Source organism: Podarcis raffonei, chromosome 4 (genome assembly GCF_027172205.1).
Source record: "Podarcis raffonei isolate rPodRaf1 chromosome 4, rPodRaf1.pri, whole genome shotgun sequence".
NCBI classification, from domain to species: domain Eukaryota; kingdom Metazoa; phylum Chordata; class Lepidosauria; order Squamata; family Lacertidae; genus Podarcis; species Podarcis raffonei.
This window is the reverse complement of record NC_070605.1, coordinates 56,448,950-56,469,413: the sequence shown is the minus strand read 5'-3', so window position 1 is coordinate 56,469,413 and position 20,464 is coordinate 56,448,950. Positions and strand designations below refer to the sequence as shown.

The 20,464-nt window shown below is 41.4% G+C and overlaps 1 protein-coding gene across 6 annotated transcripts in view; it reads left to right on the top strand.

Annotated features, from left to right (window-relative positions):
- DSCAM (DS cell adhesion molecule) overlaps positions 1–20,464 on the top strand; it is a 322,736-nt gene that overhangs the window by 173,279 nt on the left and 128,993 nt on the right. For 5 of the 6 annotated variants that reach the window (XM_053386764.1, XM_053386765.1, XM_053386767.1 and 2 more), the window contains exons 4-9: positions 8,805–8,951; positions 10,851–11,129; positions 12,793–13,068; positions 17,062–17,358; positions 18,209–18,484; positions 19,281–19,559. In XM_053386764.1, the coding sequence (XP_053242739.1) occupies positions 8,805–8,951; positions 10,851–11,129; positions 12,793–13,068; positions 17,062–17,358; positions 18,209–18,484; positions 19,281–19,559 (1,554 nt within the window). Of the gene's footprint in view, positions 1–8,804; positions 8,952–10,850; positions 11,130–12,792; positions 13,069–17,061; positions 17,359–18,208; positions 18,485–19,280; positions 19,560–20,464 lie in introns of those variants that run through there. The other variant, XM_053386770.1, reaches the window with a different exon arrangement.

The following is a 20,464-nucleotide window of genomic DNA, read 5'->3' as shown; positions in this document are numbered from 1 at the left end:
TCCCCCCCATTCTGCCCCCCTCCCTTACTCTAATCATTCCCTATCAGTCCTTACTTTATTTATGCTTTACAAATACCCAAACTGGCCAGCTGTCTGTGCTATGAATTCTTAATTCACAGACCAGTAAATCACGGTGGGTATTCTTCCATGGTCCCTCTTTTGATCGCAACATTTCAGATAGCTGAACTTTACTTCCACAACTGCCTGTGTGTTAACAGTTTTGCCCGTACTTAAAGCTCAATTCATATATAATATATCACATACATATTTTATCACACACAGGGACTTTGCATTATTTATCACATGCATGGAAACATTAAGGATGCAGACATGCATACAGAGGATGCTTTCTTACATAAATACCCTTCTTAGGCGTGTAAAATGTTGACATTGGTAACATCACGGTCTCTTTCTTCGCGTACAAGTCTAATTTCCCCCTTACATGAACTTCCTTTAAACACTGCATCTGCCGCTGAATATTAATCGCACCCCCAAAGTTAGAAGGTAGAACTTCTTTTGAAAAAAGAATCTGAAAGGTGCTAGAGTACCCTTCATGTAGGATTCTTCAACCATTTTCAGAGGGCACATCTGTATTGGTTGGGCAGAATAGGCTTGCAGTATCAAGCCCCACCCCCAACCCATTAGTATACGTTAGCTTTGCCAAGTGTCTAGCAAACTATGGCTCTTCCTCTCCCTTCCTTGCATAGCAACAACCACTTACATCAGGCTACAGAAGAAGGAGAGCTGGGCTCCATTGGCTCTGCTGAGAGAACAACTCTTTATGGCTTCCTTTCTCCCAGTACTATTTCCATCCCAGTTCATCACTGCATCTTGAACCAGTGCACAAGGTTGCTTTTTTCCTTCTGCCTTCCCACCACTTTTTTGTTTTGTGTCATGTCTTTTTATGTGGTAAGCCAGAGGGAAGATACTGTCTTGCCTCAACTGCTCTTTGAGAGTTTTCAGCTGGGGAAGGGTTGTAGCTCAGAGGTAGAACATATGCTTTGCATGCAGAAGGTCCCTGTTTCAATCCCTGGCATCTCTAGGCAGGGATAGAAGAGACCCCCGCCTGAAAACCTGGAGAGCTGCTGCCAGTCACTGGACAATATTGAGCTATATGGACCAATGGTCTGAAACAGTAAAAAGCAGATTCCCATGTTCAGCTGAAGAGCAATATAAAAGTGCTTTAGATAAACAAATAAATGACCATATGTTCATGCCAACACCAGTTCCAGGATTTGGAGTGTCCTACAAACAAACTGGAAACAGATTAAGACATTGACTGCATCCCTGAGTGCAGCTACCTCCTCCATTGTTGCCACTGCCCATTGCTTTGTTCTCCTTGGGCCCAATTGGCACCATCTACCAGGGAGACAGGGCAAAGTGTATAGAGGTTACTGTTCCTTCTTTTCACTCCACTCATTGCTTGCTCACTAGGAGAGGGAGTCAGGAGGAAGAGCAAGGCCAGGTCGCAGTAAGGGTTGGTGGTGGGCCCCAGACTGGGGTATGGACCTCAACCAATGCCCCGGTACATAAAAAGTGATGACAGGTAGGGTTGTCTGTGGGTGTTGAGCATTTTTAATGGTAAATTATGGTCCACTGACTGTCATTTTGTGCAGGAGAGCAGAAGGTAAACCACATGTGGAGGTGATTGTTGTGGGAGAGTTATAACAGAGCCCCGTGAAATCTGCTGTGTACCCTTTTCTCTATGAGTGCAAGGTGCATGCTTATATCCTGATACATTGCATTTCATGGATTGTTTATTATCTGCCAAGCAATTTTCTGATGGGATGTGTGCTAAGTAAGAAGCTTTTTTTCAAGTGAGGAAAAATGGGCACTGAACCTTTTTTATTCCCCAATCAGACTCTCTGTCCAACATAAGTTGCTTCATTATCTCAGTGGTTACCCATGAAGTGATCCAAACAGCTAAGAAGCAAGTATATTTAAGACACATGGGGCTATGAATTTGTGGCAGCTCTAATTACTATAATATGATATTGATTATATGTGGTGACTTACAATGAAGGTACAGCTATTGGCTGCATTAGGCTACGGTTTATCCTAATCATATGTATATTAGCAACTAGAGTACCAGCATATGAAGCGTTCTTGATTCTTTGATCCATCAAGGCTAATGCTTGATGGTGTTATAATCTTAACTTTAGGAATTTAGAAGCCTTGCTGGCCCTTTCTTGTGTAACAGGAAGCTTGGGGTGACATTCAACTGAATAACTGCGAGCGCAATAGGACTTTCTCCTCTCTCCCACCCATATACCCCACACAGTCCCCAAACCTTCTCTGGAGGGTTTGGAGAAAACCCAGAACAGATCTAGGGGGCATGGGGGCAGAGAAGAGGGAGAAAACAAGTGCTGAAGGAACATTCACCTTAGTGCTACATTGAATACAGCCCCTAATATTAATGCTATTACATGTTTGGCAGGAAAGAGATGAATGAGTTTCCCTAACATCAATCAATGTGAAGGGGGATGGGGGGAAGCCAACCCATGGGTTTATCTGCAGTGTCTACTGGTCACCACTAGACCATTATTTATAAAGGAAATCATTGGCAAAAACTTTGAAAGAGCTGACTTTAATCCTTCAAGTGGCTTCCACAGTGAACCTTCTTCTTAAAGCTGGTGATATAAAACTCAGCAGCTTTCTTTGACGTGGGAATAAGAAAAGCATCTGCTAGATTGATGTGCTCTGAATAATCTACCTTTACAGTATGAAGTTGATGGCAGTTGTAGTGAATAGGCTGCCAAACTGGCACCTTGAAGCAGGCAGGTAGGGGTTGAAGAATACAAACACACAGGCTGAAGAAAGCCTATTCATCAATGGTACCGAGGAAACTCAGGCAGCCTGAGGTGCATCTGTTATATTTTGGTTAGTAGAGCCTTCAAACATCATAATATTTTCAGGACTGTTTGGTAGATGTCTGCTGTTACCTATGAGTTTCCAAGAGGCATAAATAATATACATTATTAAGAAATAATGTTCTTGTTAGATAGCCTTCATCTGTTCATTTGTCAGACTTCTTCCCTGCTGACAAGAAAGAAAGAAAGAAAGAAAGAAAGAAAGAAAGAAAGAAAGAAAAGAAATCAGTGGTATTTTGCTCAGTTTTTGAACACAAGTTGACGATATTTATGATTTTATTTTGCTACATCATCATCATCATCATCATCATTCACCTCATGATTCTGCATTAACAAGATGGGAATTCTTCCAAGCAGATGCACCGCTAGGGGCCAAGGGTGGTCTTGAACCCTTCTCCAGCATGATACTTCCCTAGGATTATGGAGCACCCAGATAGAGAACTTTTGCCAGCATCAGAGAGCTGGACCACCTACTGCCACCTGTGCCAAGGGATACCAAGGGTGGAATTCAATGTTGCCCTGTTAGAACTGGGGTAAGCATTTCAGCTCACCCAAAGGAAAAATCTCTCCTCTCCCTTCATATGCTCTGAGGGTTCTCCTAGCCCACAGATCTGACATGAGGGAGAGTGGGAGCATGAGAGTGAGGAAAACCCTGTTGTGCTAGTGGGACTTTCAGCACTTGCTCCCACTATCCCAACTATTTAGCTGAATCCATCCCTGTGTGCCTAAATTAAATTCCACATTGTAATTTTGAAGTGCAGACGCTATTGATCCAAGTAACCTTTTTCTCTTTTGTTTGATCCTTTTTGTAATTCAACAAGTAGGACATTTATGAACTTTATGCAGCTGATCCAAGCAATACCACCAAGGGGACATGCACAATATTAGCAGCTTAAAACTGGCATTGCTCCCAAGTCATTTTCTATCTTTCTCCCTAGATAGTCAGACTTTGGTGCTGGTTTGCCTTCTGGAGTCCTATCATCCTGGTATCTTGTTCAGGCAGGTCTGTTTCAAAGCTTTTGGGTGTTCTGAATACTTCTGTGCATCCAGATGAAGAAAATGTCTGCAATTTTGCTAGGAAATAATATCCTTAAAGTTAAAAGTGACAGGGATAGCTGATAAGAGTTTGAGCGTGCAAGTGTTAACAGTTTGGCACCTGGCTAAAGGAACCATCTGTTCTTTTAATTTCTATCATCCTAATTTAGTTTGCTATAACATAAAACCATGAACTTTATTTCCTGCTAAGTGAAAATCAAATATGCTACTTTAAGCCTTCTGGAGGATAACCTCACCCATATTCAAAGAGGAACAGCATGACTGTCAAGGGGGGGGGAAGTTCAGAGTTGGATAAGGAATACTTAACATCACATTCTAAAGATATTCTCAGTTTTCATAAGTTTGATTGAATGTTCAAATACTATTTTAATAATAATCTGTGTGAACAATTGGACAGGACGGTACTGAACCAGAAATGCCCCCCCAACTTTATTACTTAGGCCTGTAAGATTTTATTTTAATTTTTGGTATTGCGCAAGCTAATGGATTGCATTAAAAACCTTGTATATGATTGCGTTGATTATTGATAATTTACTTGACTGCTGGGTAGCCATGTTAAGGCAGGACTTGCCAGTGCTATAGCTAAACTTGAATTTAAAAAGTTCACATGCGAGGTGAACTGTATCTAGAAAGATATAATGAAAGTTAGTTGGACACCAGATAATCCTGCTTTATTAGGGCCAGCCCTATCATTAGACAGTATGAGGTGGCTGCCTTGTGTAGTAGGTGCTGGGGATGGAGAATAGCTGCAAGGCACCGGAGGGCAGAGCTGCATGTCCACCATGTGGCCTGTTCAGTGTCTGCTGCCCTTGGGGTGTGGGTGGGTCAGGGATGGTGGTGGTCAAATTTGGATTGTTTTGGACATAAGCTACCTATCTCCTGTTTTTTTAGGGAAGCTTTTTTCCTGAGCAAATCCAGTCTGGCTCACTCATTGGAATTGAAATGGCAGGCTGCTGTTAAAGATTCACATGCCCAAGGCCCATCCAGGCATGCACAGCTAGCGGCACAGTTCTTTGCATCTCAGGTGTTTCTACTGCACACAGCTAACATGGTTCGGGGAATCCCTAGTGCTGGGAGGGCTCATAAAGTTCATCTGTTGTATAACTCTTTCTCATCCTCCTTTACGTGTTTTCCAAGATGTAGCTCCCGCTGCTGTGAGCTCCTCCACTTTCATGATATGTGTGTAACTTCATACATCAAACATGCTGCAAAGCTGGCAAAGAAATCAACAAGGATCTTGTAATTATCTGGAGCAATGATGGGCAATTTTCACCCACTCCATCACCAAATCTTTTGCCTCATATTTGTGCCATATTAAAGCAAATATATTGATGCCGCAAGTGAAAAAAGATTGGCATACGACAGCGAATTGTCTATTTAAGAGCATTCAAGGCACATTTGACTGTGCATGCACACATTGTTGTGAACCCAGAAGTGACATGGAATGGGGCAAAAACGGCCCTAAAAGAGTGCAAAAATAGCACCTAGCAATCCAGGAGCCTTTGCATTGGAGTTTGAGCAAGGAGGTTTGGAGGGATTGATTGTAGTGGAGCTTGGTGTATTTTTTGGTTTTTTAAAAGGGTTTTTAAGAGGGTGTTTGCAGGTTTTTTCAATGGTGTACCCAATATACACGATTTCACTTCAGCATGCAGTGCCTCGGAACGTATCCCCGCATAAATGGAGACTTTCCTGTAGACGTTTCCTTCCATGTAGTAAACCAAGATGAGTCATAAGCATGCTGCACTTAAAAATAAAAATAAAAAATCCTGTGCATTGAGTCAGTTGTATGTGAGCCCACTTTCTATATTGTTCACCTCTACAAAAGTTTTGGAGGGAACATACTGCTTTGTTTCCAATTTGTGCATATCCCGTAGCTTCCTGCTGAAATCCTCCAACTTTTCATACCACAGATATTCTGTGCGGTTCCAAACGCCTTGCTTTTGTTGCACTAGCATGTCATCACGCCCCTCCAGATGGCAATAATGTGCTAACACTGGGGAAAGCGTTGCAGAGCAACTAATAAAGTGGAGTGGTGTGTGGATGATCCAGTGTAAATTCACCACTAATGCACTATTTTTGCATCAATGACATGTTGCAGAACACCCATACCCACACCCAAAGATCAGTCTGGTGCATGCCTAAATGTGGTGGAATCCTTCCAAAATCAGATAATAATAATAATAATAAAGATAACATTTGTGTGGACCCAAGTGGCAGAAGGCATGGAGGGATGGAAGAGCATTGGTTGATCAGTGGTAAGCAACTGGCAAGGGTGTGGTGTCTCTCAAAAGAGAAGGAAGTTATGCAGGCTATGGAAACACCCTCTCCTATACCCAGTAGTGACTGGTGTGGTGGAACAGAGTCACCCACCCTGCCTAAAATCCTGGAGAGCCACTTCCACTCAGTGCAGACAGTACTGAGTTAGCTGAAGCAATAGTCTGACTCAGTTTGCTATGTTTCTCCATTCATTAGAAAAATGCATGCTGGAAAAGGGAGGTCTTGCTGCCTCTCCCCCTTTTCAAACTCAACCCCTTCCCTTCTAATATTGGGGATGAAAGGAGGAGTGAGAAAAAGAGACATGAAGACTTCTCTCCTTTGACTTTGCTGCAGAAGCAGTAGGAAAGTGTATGGGGTGGCCTGTGTATGGTTGGGAATGCAGGGAAGGAAGAGTTTTTTCCCCTCCAGATCAGATTATATCCAAGTCAGGGAAGAACCTATGACCATAATTCTTACCCTTTTATTGTCTGGGTGACTGTGTACTCAATAATTGTTGTAAAAGCAAGGTAAATCTAAACTGTGACATTTGGTGTGTATTTTTTGCACAGCTGGTTGTTGGATAAGTTTGCCACCTTCTCTTAATTGTTGCAAACAGCAAAAGAGGCAAATGAGCTTAGATTTCTCTAGGGACAAAAAAACCACAGCTTTGATTTTAAAAAGTTCTCATTTCATATGTGATGCGGACAAGTTTAATAATAGATTTTGTTATAGCAAATCAAGAGTGATTAGATTAAATATGCTTAGAGAATAAAGCACTTTCCAAGATCAACAGGATAATAAATATTGTTTCTATCCATGCGGCTTTCCTAAAAACTTTTTGAAGTACAGCACCCAAAATGTTCAGCACTTGGGTTTTGTCATACTTGACAAGCTGTCAGCTTTAATGAAAATGTTTTCTATCAGAAATTACATAGGTTTTCCCTTTCTATTTTTTCTGTCATCTTTTATGTCTAGCATTTTATGTTTTAGCAGAGCTGGTTGTTCAAGCCTTATGTAAGTATGTAAAATCTGTTAAGAAAAATAAGGAAAGATGTGTGCAGTTCTAAACAGTGCCTATTGGTAAGAATTGGATACTGTCAGATTTAACTGTGACATGTGGCAATAGCTATTAATGTCTGGCTGACATCATTTTAACGAGGATAAGACAAAAAGGTTGATGTTGCATACAGAATGTAAAGGTTTTGTGCACCTTGTTGGATGCTGAGATTCCTTGCAGAAATACTTCTCCAGGGTTCCCTAGGAAGAAGGATTGACTATTGGCAGACCCATCCAAAAAGGGTTGGGGATGAAGGACATGTGGCAATAATTGCAGGGACAGCTTATGTATGCTTCCCCTCTGTGGGCAGGGGTCCAGTGGGTGGGCTGTGTGGAAGATGGCTGGCAGGGGCTGGAACTAGACAGGGAGCAGAAGCAGTGCTGAAAGACAAATAGCCAAACAGGGCTTCTGTGGTGCAGATATACCATATAGGGCTGTAGTGGATGTTCACCAGTTTCAGTTTGGGGGCCAAAATGAGTGGTTTCAGGGAATGGAGACGAAATATTCCTGGAAAAACAACAACCCTTAATTACAAGAACCTTTTTAAAATTCTGTTTCCAGCCATTGTTTCCTGTATCTGTGGCAAGTAATTTGCAGAAACGGTGAAATTGTTCTTTGTCTACTTCTTGGATTAGTCAAATGGGCCATTTCAGACAATCAGAACGATCAGGAATCCTTGCATTAACCTATACACAGAGCCATGCCTGCATGGGGCTATTTTCTACAATTGGTGAATTCATTTGCAAAACTCTAGTTGTCATCCTGCCGTGGCTTTCTTCTTGAATTTTTCTACAGCTGTTTAACGGATGGGATGTGGGACTTGGATCTAGGAAAACCCAAGTTTAAACCTCCATTTAGTCACAAAACTCACTGGGTCACTTTGGGCCAGTCACTATATTTCCACAGTACCTAGCCTCATAGAGTGGTAGTTAGAATAATGTTAGATAAATTCTATGTATGTTGCCCAAAGCACATTGGAGAAAAGGCAGGATACAAATGTTACATAAAAGTTTAGTATCATTGGCTTCCCCACCCCCCTTCCCATTCTAGTTCCAAACTTTCTTTCCTTTTTTCATATAATGAGTCTGATGTGGTCTGATACAGCTTTATTATTCATATCATCATATGTAATTATGTATATCAGCCCATTTAATTATGATATATCTCATACTCAGGTTTAGTGCTAACACAAAATAATATGCTTTTATATTTTTCACTGGCTGACTCACATCTAATAAGTAATTTCATTCCACTCTTCCATTTTATTTAAAATATCTTTATACTCTCTGTGCTGCAGCAGTGATGAATACTGAATTAATTATATCTTTCTCGAGCGATTCCACAATATACTGTGTGTGTTGTTGTTGTTTTAAAGTGATATTTCTTTAGGAAGTGCCATTGAGTTAAAGATAGGTAGTGACACACCGACTGATCATTTATGAGTCTAATCATTGACAACAATGTGCATTTTGGGCGTTTGACAGGAAAATTTGCAGTTCTTCAGGGTAGGAGAATCACAAAGCTTTTCTGATTTGTAAAACTCCACATATTCTTATGTCTTTCAGGATCTAGATTTCTCATCACATCCACGGGAGCCTTGTATATTATAGATGTACAGAATGAAGATGGATTGTATAACTACCGATGTATCACACGGCACAGATACACTGGAGAAACACGACAGAGCAACAGTGCTAGACTTTTTGTATCAGGTACGACATGACACTTGCTGAATGGGAAGTACTTCATTGTTTTGTGTCTGCCCAGGATTTAGCCTTTTGGGGAAATTTTTGCTTTTGTCTTTTAGACTGAGAAGTTGCTTGTCTAGCAGCTTGAAGGTAGACATCCTTGGGGGATGCAGATCAGTTTAAGGTAGTGGTGGGAAACTACAGATCTCCCATCATCTCTAGCCATTGGCCAGGCAGGCTTAAGGGTTTGTGAGTCCATCAACACCTGAAAGGCCACAGGTTCTCCACCCCTCATTTAACATTTGCTGCTGTGCACTTCATTTGCCAAGGAACCCCCAAATGAAAGGGGTAGCAAAATGGTGGCAAAGGAGAAGTGGCAGCCTTGCTTAAAACAGGAAATGTGTGGCAAGTGGAGAGGCGAGTTTTGGAAAGAGTGATATACTGCATGGGTGGTCTCTACCATGCTGAGTTGAGTCCATTCTTAACAAACCAGAAAAGCTGTCAAAGTCAATGGAAGAGGGTAAAGTGCCTGTTTGTCTAAAAATAGCTGTTTATGATGTTATACATACGAACAATCTTCTGAAAAAGGAAGATCACACTCCTGCAATGAGGAGTGCCTTAATGAGCTTTTGCAGTCTACCATGCCCCAAAGCAAGGTTTATCTTTGGACCACGTGTTTGACAGACTAGATCACAATCCCTTCCAATGAATTTGAGACTCTGGAATGAATTGGTCCATTGTGTTTCCAAGGATGAATAGATAAACATAAGCTTCATTCTTAAGCAGGCATAGGCAAATTTGGCCCTCCACATGTTTTGAGACTACAGTTCCAATCATCCCTGACCACTGGTCCTGTTAGCTAGGGATGATGGGAGTTGTAGTCCCAAAACATCTGGAGGTCTGGGTTTGCTTATGCCTGTTCTTAAGGCAAATGAAACTAACCCTAAGACAGAAATGTGACATTATTTGGATGGAGATCTATGGTCGGTAGATGAGGATTGTAACACTTTGTGCTAGTGGAAACCTTTTGCCCAACACTAATTTTGCTAACAACATTTCCTCCAGACTTTGTTACCTAGTCTAGCGGGGGGGGGGGGGGAGAGAGAGACTGAACAATAAGATTTTATAGTTGTTCCCACCTCTACATCACTAGCTAGAAGGTCCACCATCCACAGTTAGTAGTCAGGTATCATGGGCTCTCTCTGAACTCAGGTCAGGGGGTGGGCCAAAGGATGGGAAAATAAACCTGCTCCTTATTGTGAAGGCAGCCAGTTTCATGTGGCTCTACTGTGCTCCTAATCTCTCATGCAAATAACCCTTGTTATGCTGTTAAGCCAATGATTCCTAGCTTTTAATAGCACAGCAATGGGAGAGGAGACAAAGCAGGTGGCTGATTCCTCTAAAACAGAGGTCTTTAACCAGTCCAGTTCCAAGACCCATCTTTGAATCCAAAGGTGCAACATAGGCCCACTTTAACTTTTTCATTTTTGATTTATACTTAACAGTGCTAGTATACATACTACTCATCATTACTTCTAAATGAAAAGTAGGTTGGCAGTGTGGCAGGAGAAAGGCATGAGCATGTGGTTGGCCAGAAATGTGCACCTTGGGGGGGAAATAGCTTGTGCCTTTCTCCTGTGACATTGCAGCACTCATGGAAACTGATAAAATGAGCATCTCATCAGCAGAATGTGTCCTAGTTGGGAGATACATGTCTGGTCAGCCTAAGCTGGAATCCAACATGGTGGCATCAACTTTGCTGTGACCCACCTGGTGCAGCCTTGCGACCCACCTGTGGGTCTCTACTCATTGGTAGTAAACCTATGCTCTAGTAGAAGAGGAATTTAGATGGTTCCTTATCTAAATTATTGTGGCCCTAAGAAACCACTTTATTTATTTATTTATTTATTTTCTGTTTTTTAGACCCAGCAAACTCGGCTCCATCTATTTTGGATGGGTTTGACCACCGTAAAGCCATGGCGGGACAGCGAGTGGAGCTGCCTTGCAAAGCATCTGGGCACCCAGCACCAAAGTACCGCTGGCTGAAGGACAATGTACCCTGGGAGCCTGACAGCCGGTTCCGGCCAACGGTGACAGGCCTACTGATAGAAAACACGCGCTCCTCGGACTCAGGCAACTATGTGTGCGAGGTGTGGAACAATTACGGCACAGCCGAGGTGATAGGTCGCTTGCACGTAAAACGTAAGTGCGCCGTAGAGTGCTGGAGTTTATCACCTGGGAGTGCAGGAAGGGTGCTGTCATGGCAAACACATGTGGCATGTTAGTTTTTGCTTAATAGGGAAAAAATAAAATATTAGGTAGCGGAGGCTTCTAACAGCACAATCCTATGATGAGTTAGTCAAGTGTACCACCCACTAAGTTCAACAGAACTTAGTTCCAGATAAGTGTGTATTGGAATGCTACCTTAATTCATAATTTACAAATGCAATCCATGTGGTTCTCTTTATAGTGAGGTCAGTGGGGAATTGCTATTTTATCTTCGGGCTATTTTGCTGGTCCACGGCAGCCATGATACCAGAAACGATAGTGGGAGGGGGCGAAGAAGGGGGAGAGAGAAGACAAATAAGAGAGCACTTGACCCTTCCTTGTTTGCCTTTTGCAAACTAGGTTATCCTGGTTTTTTTCATCATTTTGTGGTCAAAATTTCATGGTTAAGAATGCATTAGAAATCTCCCCATAGGAATCAATGGAAATCACTCATTGTGTTAAGCGCTCACCTAACAAATGAATTCCTGAGAACACATTGTGTTCAGATAGTGGGACCTGCTATCCAAGCCTCTTTGGTGTCCATGCGTAGACACAAGAATTGGGAGTGGAAGAACTCCTTGGCCCTAATGTTACCCCCTGCAATCCCCGGGACATCTGTCTATTGAGTGTGATGAGTGTAAAAGGGAAGCTTAGCTGAGAACATATGCAAGATTTCACACAATTGGGAACCTGCATGCAAGTAGGCTCCCCCTTTGCACAAATTATGCTTGTGTGCAGGTGCCCATGGGGTGTGAGCAAGGAGTGCAATGTCAGAATTTGAAGCAGAAGACACAGTCTTGCTTTCTCCACATATTTAGCACTCTTTGCTAATGGCAATGTTGAAAGAGGAGTTACACTGTAATGGACTATGCATGCTTTCCATTGCTTGTTGCTAGGGGTAGTATACTGATAACAGCCGAGAGTGAGAATTGCTTCATGCTTTACAAGGTAATCCTGTTTGTGAACTACTCTAATGTTATACCCCGGCTTGTGCATTAAAGACCCAAACAGCAAAAATATTTAATTAACTGCTTGGAGATATGTACCAGGAGACTGTAGTGTGGAAGAAACACATTTTGTATAACACTGTGCAACTCCTACAACCAAACTTAAAATGGCTGCCACCATAGTGTCTCTCCTGGTATCCCCCAGAACTGCTCTGCTCAATGCACCTATTCACAGGATTCTTTAATTCCTGCTGTCATTAGGATTTCTCCTCAACAAAATTATCGGGGATTTTGGGTGCTGTCTCAGGTGCTTCCTCAAACTAATATCCTTTGTCCTGCGAGTATCTTCTTCTAATAGATGCTTTGAAGTTAAGGTTCTGGGGTGGTAAAGGAAAGCATTCTGTACATTTATGGGGGCATTCTTTACTACCCACTACCAAGGATGAGCCAAATAGGAAGGGATCCCATTTCAAAGGGCTTTTTTTTTTTTGAGCCCGTGGGGCTCACAAAACCCTAAAGCCAGCTTCACAGAATACACCATTGGCTACAGCTCACTGGATCACCTACCAATCTGTTTCCCACGCCATCTTTCTAATATGAAATCGCCTGTTTTTCCTAATTGCCTCTTTCCTTTCCTCCTGAATCTGTAGAGCCTCTAAAAGCCACTATCAGTCCGCGGAAAGTGAAGAGCAGTGTTGGTAGCCAAGTGTCCTTGTCCTGCAGCGTGTCTGGAACAGAGGACCACGAACTCTTCTGGTACCGAAATGGTGAAATCATCAACACTGGGAATAACGTCAGGATCATTGGAATCAATCATGAAACGCTTATTATGGATGGCATGGCCAAAAGTGATGGTGGGGCATACCAGTGCTTTGTACGCAAGGACAAGATGTCTGCACAAGACTACGTTCAGGTGGTGCTAGAAGGTCGGTTGTCTTCTGTTTTAGGGTGCCCTGTGTATTTTCAAAAACTCTATATAAAAATGTGCATTGTAGTGACAACCCAACTGATCACGTCTTGGAAGTAAATAGTTGCAGAAGTAGGTGGGGCTGATAGGTGCATCTGCTGCGAGCAAAACCTGGACAAATTGGTGTCCAGAATTCAAGTGGTTTAAGGTGCATTCAAAAGTGGGGAAGAGTGTGTTATTTTTCCTAATTGTAATTCTAGAGTTTCTGTTGTGTTTTTAATATTCCTTTCACACTGCAGTACCCATTGTGTTATGGAACAGTGGCTTTTTGACCAATGTACCAGCATATTGTGCTCGATATCATTTATACCACTGGGCATGGCATGAGACAGCAACAAACACGATTGGGCAACGTTGCTACTCCCCTACCCTTTCTGTGCATGCATACTTCTATTCCTCCATTAAAACAGCAGGGGGAAAACTATGCTGGTATGCCACCCCAGATTCTGTCACTTTACTCCCACAATTTTCCAGGTTAAGGGTCTGCAGATGGATTTTTTTCTGGAATCCAATAACAGAAATGAATGCTAAACACGCACCATATTTCATTAGTTTTCTGAAAGTGGCTTTTATGTCATGTGAAAGCTCGGATATAGTGCAGAATTTAACAAAGAAATGGCAGGGAAATGGAATGAACTGCCAAGTGAATGCAGCCATAGTAACCATTGTTACAATAATTCTTAAACTGTGCCATGCTTTCTGTCTAATTTTGAATACTTAGGCTTGCTTTCAAGGCTGTAGATGAAAAGCCGGAATAGTTTTCTGGGCAGAGGTGCAGAATGAGCATGTTTACATATTTATTTCTTGCATCTCAGTTTTGCATTTAAGTGGCTTATAGGGCAGCAGGGTAGGCAGAGAAGCACCTTCCTCACTGACTCGGTGCTTGTAACCAAATGGAAAGTCACATTCAGCAAATGAGTGTCATTGAGAATGGAAGGGGGAGGATGAGAACTGAGAACTGTGACACTGGATGGCTACTACAGTGTGTGGGAGCCAGCAGGTGTGGGATTGTGTGTGTCTATTGCATCACAGCTGGGCTAACAGCCAAATCCTATGTAAATACTCAGAAGCAAGTCTCATTGTGTTCGAAAAGACTTACTCCCAGGTAAGTGTGCATAGGACTGTTAACTATATAGGACAATGTGAAACCTGGGATTTCAGTAGCATTGTGCTTTAAGGTGCAGATGCATTATTGATGTGCACCAATCAATCCCCTTGGGGGTGAGTCCAACCGCACTTCTTATTTTACATTTTTAACTTCCCCAATTATTTATGGGAAATATGTGATACCAGGGCCTGGCAGCAAGAGAATGAATAATATCCAGATGGCATAGATGAACTGTGATAGAAGCACATTCTGCTGTTTACATCATCTAGCCTGTACATTTGGTTCTGATGGGTACCAAAATAACAATATAGTGCCAATAGGATAGGCCAATAATGACTTCAGTGCCTACCATATCTCTATCCAAATGTCGTGGTTGCCTTTGTCTTTTCCCTACTAAGTCCAGTACTGAGAAGGGAAGAGTCTCTCTGGTCACACCCCTTTTCAAAAGCACTGTTGCCTTAAAGTCCAAGTTGCCTTAAAGTCCAAGTAGGTTGCTTAGTAGTAAGAGCAACCCTGATAACAGTGATATTATGTGTTTATCATGTGGGCTTTGCCTACAAAGGTGGCAAATAAATAAAGTTTCTTTTATTTTTATTTTTAAAAAGATACATATTTTTAAATGCATATGAAACACTAGAACAGGACAATGGATGTAAGAATAAAATGTGAGAATTAGCTAATATCTGTCTTAGAAAATAAAGCCTTCAGTAGTGTTAAACAGAAGCACCAACAAAACCACAATATCCTTGTGGTTACAAACAAACTTTATGAGTGCTAGAAATTCCCATGTTTTGTTATTTACATTTCACCCCCAACTTTTTTTTTTTGGGTAGAACAAATGTCTATTGAAACAGTGGCAATCATAATATGTAACTGACACCTTGTTCCACATAATAATCAAGTGAAGAAAGTAATCAATTTGTCTAGAAAGTATGAAGCTACAGTGCAGCCCATGGCATGCCCACTATTTTTAGAGTAGTCAGAGAAAAAGAAAGGAAGCGATTACCTGCCTAGGCCTAGTTACCTCAGCAACCATCTCCTGTGACTAAGAGAGCTTAAGGAGCATATTGATCATCTATAATGATGTCGAGAGAGTGCTGGTTATCAGAGAACGACAGCAGGAATGATTTCAAAGACACTCAGGTCTCACTGGGAAAATAATGTCTACTTTCATCTGAAAAAAGCCTGTCACTGTTGTTTTTTTTAACCTTGCACTGGGGAGGGGTGCAGAGGTGCAGACTGAGCATGTTCCCTGATTTATTTGTCGTGTGTCAGTTCCCATTCAGTATAAAGAGCCTGTTGGGGTTTTTTTTGTCTTCTGAGAGATGACGGCGCTAATGCACAGAGAGAGGGTGGGAGGTGGTGGGTCTGTGTGTGTGTGTGCACGCATGTGTGTGTGTTTGTGTGTGCGCACCCACACACCAAGGAGTCGGGCATAAACACTTTTTGCTCTACTGCCTCACTTCTTCAAATAGGATTAGAATCAAGCAAGAGAGGGAAAGAAAGCAGGTGAATGGCTCAGCATCTGACCCTGTTGGAATATTTTCCTGTTTTAGTCTGCAGAAAATATCCAAGTGCTGAAGTCTCTTGTGGATCATGGTGCAGAGCAGATGAAGATGATGACGATTTTCATTTCCATACTGCTTTATATCTTTAAGAAAAAAAGTCTCAAAGCAATTTACAACACAATAAAACATCACATGAAACAATTGAGAATAAAATATTACTGAAGAAAATACAATCAAAGCAACATAGTTAACAGGAAGCTAAAAGATTATCTTAAATATTTCAAGATAAAACATTACGATAAAGGTCAACTGCAGAATGCACATTTAATGCAACAGAGTTAACGAAAAAGAAAGCCAAATATAAAGTGCACATTTAAAATAGCATAATTAACAAGAGAATAAAATATTACCATAAGCATAGAACATATCTGCTGCTGTTGCTGCCAGTCCTGCCCATAGTAGTTCATGGTGGGGGGGTGGCTGTGGAAGCTCAGGCTCAATGACCTAGCTCTGCACTAAGAGGCAGCACTGCTACTCCACTCCACCCACCATTGTCCTGCTGTTGATATGTGACACTTGCAGCTCACATGCTCCTTTTTACCTGGCAGGAGCTGTGGGTCTCTGCTCTTCAGCTTAGACAAAACGAAACAAGGGCTCAGAGCAATTAAAGCAGTCCATCAGTTAGCTGTAGGCCTGTGCATTCACAGAATGAGCAGAGAGCGCTTCTGTATTCAAAGAGCACCTTGTGCTTGTCATGTTCCATGAAGGCTATGAGGATTATTGATTAAGATTGACAACTAGTCTGGTTGTGTCAGTATGGAACATTCTGGCAGTTTGACCTGCCTAGCACTTTTGGTACCTTTGACCATGGTCATACCCACACATATATTTAAAGAACTATGATACCACTTTAAACAATCATGGCTTTCCCCTAAAGAATCCCGGAAACTGTAGTTTGTTGAGAGTGCTATTTAAGAACCACATTCTCCTCACAGAGCTATAATTCTGGAGTTCCTTGGGAATAAGGATTGATTGCTAAACTATCTAGGAATAGCACTCTGCCATTTTGCTCCTGTTGCTATGCTGCAGTAAACTTTGGTTTGGTATTATGTGTCATCTGAACTTGAGCTTGATTGGTAGCATTGTCAGGTAACTGCAATGTGTGAAAGTGTGAAATTGTGGTGTTAGGGGAAATGTGGAGAGGCTTGGGAGAGAGAAGAAGGAGCAGAGCTATGCCTCTTTTTAGTAGTGATTAAAAAACCTCCGAAATGCTTGGCACATGCATTTCCTTTATAGGCATCCCAGTTGACTTAGATTCTTTTTTTCCACCCTGTAGATGGAACTCCCAAAATAATTTCTGCCTTCAGTGAGAAGGTGGTAAGTCCAGGAGAGGGTGTTTCCTTAATGTGCAATGTGAAGGGAACACCTCTTCCTACAATCACATGGACATTAGATGAAGATCCCATAATTAAAGATGGCAACCACCGGATCAGCCAGATCATCACCTCTGAGGGAAATGTGGTCAGCTACCTGAATATCTCCAGCACTCAGGTCCGAGATGGCGGGGTCTATCGTTGTACTGCCAACAACTCTGCTGGAGTCGTCCTGTACCAGGCTCGAATAAACGTAAGAGGTGCTTGTCAAATCAGCTCCTCCAAAAACAACAAACAAATTCAACTCATTGTAGTAAAGAAGAAGATGACTGCATGCTATGAGCTTTGCCATGGAATGCTTAAAAATGACTTCTTTAATGCTGTTTCCATTTTTCTCTGCAATCTCATGTAGAAACTAATATATTACTAATATATCACTGACTGTAATCCTAAGCACTCGCCTTCCTCAGAATAAGTACCACAGAGGAGGCTTATTTCTGAATACAAATGCGTAGGATTGTACTATCAATATAATATAAAACTGTCTCCCTGTACTAATCAATTCAGCTAATATTTTTCAATGTGTTTTCAATTTTTTCTTTGTTTTTGTTTTGCTTGCATGTCTCTCTCTTCCTTTGGAGATCCCACATTTGCTGTCGCTATCTATGTATATAAGACATTTTGGTTTATTTCTATGTGGCATAATGCTGATTACTCTGCATAAATCAAAATGAGCATTAAGTTGTTTGATGATCTCAAAAATACTAGACTACTGGTTCAGCTTTGTTTTTTCTTCCCCTCCTATATCTGACATTAATTAAATCTTCACCAGCCTTTAATTTGTAATTGAGCTCAGATTTTTATCATGTGTGTATTCCAGGGATGCAGGCACATAGCAGAAGAGTTAATTAGTGTGCCTGCTGTAGGGGTATAAAAACTAAAAAGCACCAAACGATTAGGAAGACCCCTTAAGTGGCTCTTTGAAGTAAAAACTGTCACAGGCTGTGATTTCCAGTATCTAAAAGAATTGTATATTTAGAAGAAATTAATATTTCCTCTGCTTAAATACAGCCTTAAATTATTTTCAAGAGTTTCCTTTTACCTTTACAGGGCCAGCAAGCATCCGACCAATGAAAAACATTACAGCAATAGCCGGGCGGGATACCTTCATTCACTGCCGTGTCATTGGTTATCCATACTACTCAATCAAATGGTATAAGAATTCTAACCTGCTCCCTTTTAACCATCGCCAAGTAGCGTTTGAAAACAACGGAACGTTGAAGCTCTCCGATGTGCAGAAGGAAGTGGATGAGGGCGAATACACATGCAATGTTCTCGTTCAGCCCCAGCTGTCCACCAGCCAGAGTGTGCATGTGACTGTAAAAGGTAAAGGAAAGTCATACTTGCAGAATTGGGAGCCAAGAATTGCATTTGGTCAGGCTTAACACATTTCAGTGAGTGTGAAGCACCCCACTCTTGTCGACAAAAACACCAATGCACAAGAGCTCATATTGGTTGGTGTCTCCTCAGATATTATTCTAGTTTCCCACCAACAATTTCCATTCCTTTAAAAGCACCAGCTGCAGAAGCTTTGCTCAAATGCTGCTGTGTCTGGGAACCCGTTGTGTTACATATCACATCGTGGAAGTAGATGACTGAGGATAAGCCAAGCCATGTTGCATGTAGGTTCCTCAGGCCTTGTTAGCTAGCCCTTCAGATTCTGAGCTCAGTCATGACTGCGAAAGCTTCACATTCCAATACAGAAGCAGTGAGGTTTGAAGAGTCATTCCTTGCATTCCTATGCATGTCTAATTGAGTTCAATAGGACTTGCTCACAGATGGGTGTGTATAGGGTTGCAGCAATTTTAACAATTCCACCATTGCCTTAAACCCAAATCTATTTAAAACGGAGCGTTTTCTGGAGAACTTTAGGGAGAAACAAAAGGTATGAAATCACTGATTTGGAAAACATCGGCATTTTATGGCTAATCACCTTAATATTAGGCATTTGGGAATTAATTATTTTATTAAAAAATGGTATACTAAAACCTTCTTACTGTTATGTATTACATTACATGCCAGCTGTCTAGTTTATGACCACTTTACTTCACAACATTTTCAAAAATGTCAACACACTCGCAGTTCTTCAATGAATAGCATTTTCTTCTTCTTTTTGTTTCAGTACCACCTTTCATCCAGCCCTTTGAGTTCCCAAGGTTCTCCATTGGACAGCGAGTCTTCATTCCATGTGTTGTGGTCTCAGGGGATTTGCCAATCACAATCACCTGGCAGAAGGATGGCAGACCAATCCCAGCCAGTCTTGGGGTGACCATTGACAACATTGACTTCACCAGCTCCTTAAGGATTTCTAATCTTTCCCTCATGCACAATGGGAATTATACCTGTATAGCTCGAAATGATGCAGCAGCTGTGGAGCACCAAAGCCAATTAATTGTGAGAGGTAAGGTGATGTAATTAATCTGAGTGGTGACAATTAGATAGAAGTCAACAGTATTTTCCAATAACAGTTGTCTGATGGGACATACAAGCTTAAAAAGATATGAGGAGGCCTGCTGGGTCAGCTCAAAGGCCCATTTAGTTCAGCATCCTGCTTTCACAGTGGCCAACCAGATGCCAATGGGAAGCCTGCAAGCAGCAACTTAGTGCAATAGTACTCATCCTGCTTGTGGCTCCCAGAAACTTAGACTATATTAGAATCTCTCCTCTCTTGTTAGAGAAAAAACACCACAATAAGGTGGTTTTGGGGTGTGTTTTTTTAAAGAAACCTCAGAAGGCTTTTTATTCTGTGTGAAAATGTTGCACGGGAACCTAACCAACAATCTAGAAATGTTTTCAGGTACAGCTGGAAACCAAATAATTTAATATAAGGAGTTTTTTGAAGTGCTGTTTTTTGGGTTCAATACATTATTGTGGTTAGATCATTTCCCACTGTGCCAATTATTCACTTTTAATTTGGAAGACGATCTGAATTATGTTCTGCTATTGGGGGAATATTTTCATTTTGCTTGGTGTTTTAAGAATACCATCACAATTGTTCAAATACTGAGCTTGTGTCTGCATGATTATGGTTTGATGTGTTAGTTCTTTGGTGTTCATCAACTGGCAGCCTATGAGCCAAAACAAGTTCACTAACCAAGACCATTGGTTCCTGAGTAGAGCTATTTAATGGCAATATTATTGGAGCGGGGTATTGCTTTGCTTTGTTTTTGTTTTTATTATGTATTTTGTGTTTCTCTTTTGTATTTTTATGTTGTGAACTTCCCTGAGATTTTTGGGTGAAGGGCAGTATGCAAGTTTAATATAAATAAATAAAAAGAAACAAATTTTTAAAAATCCCCTTAGGTC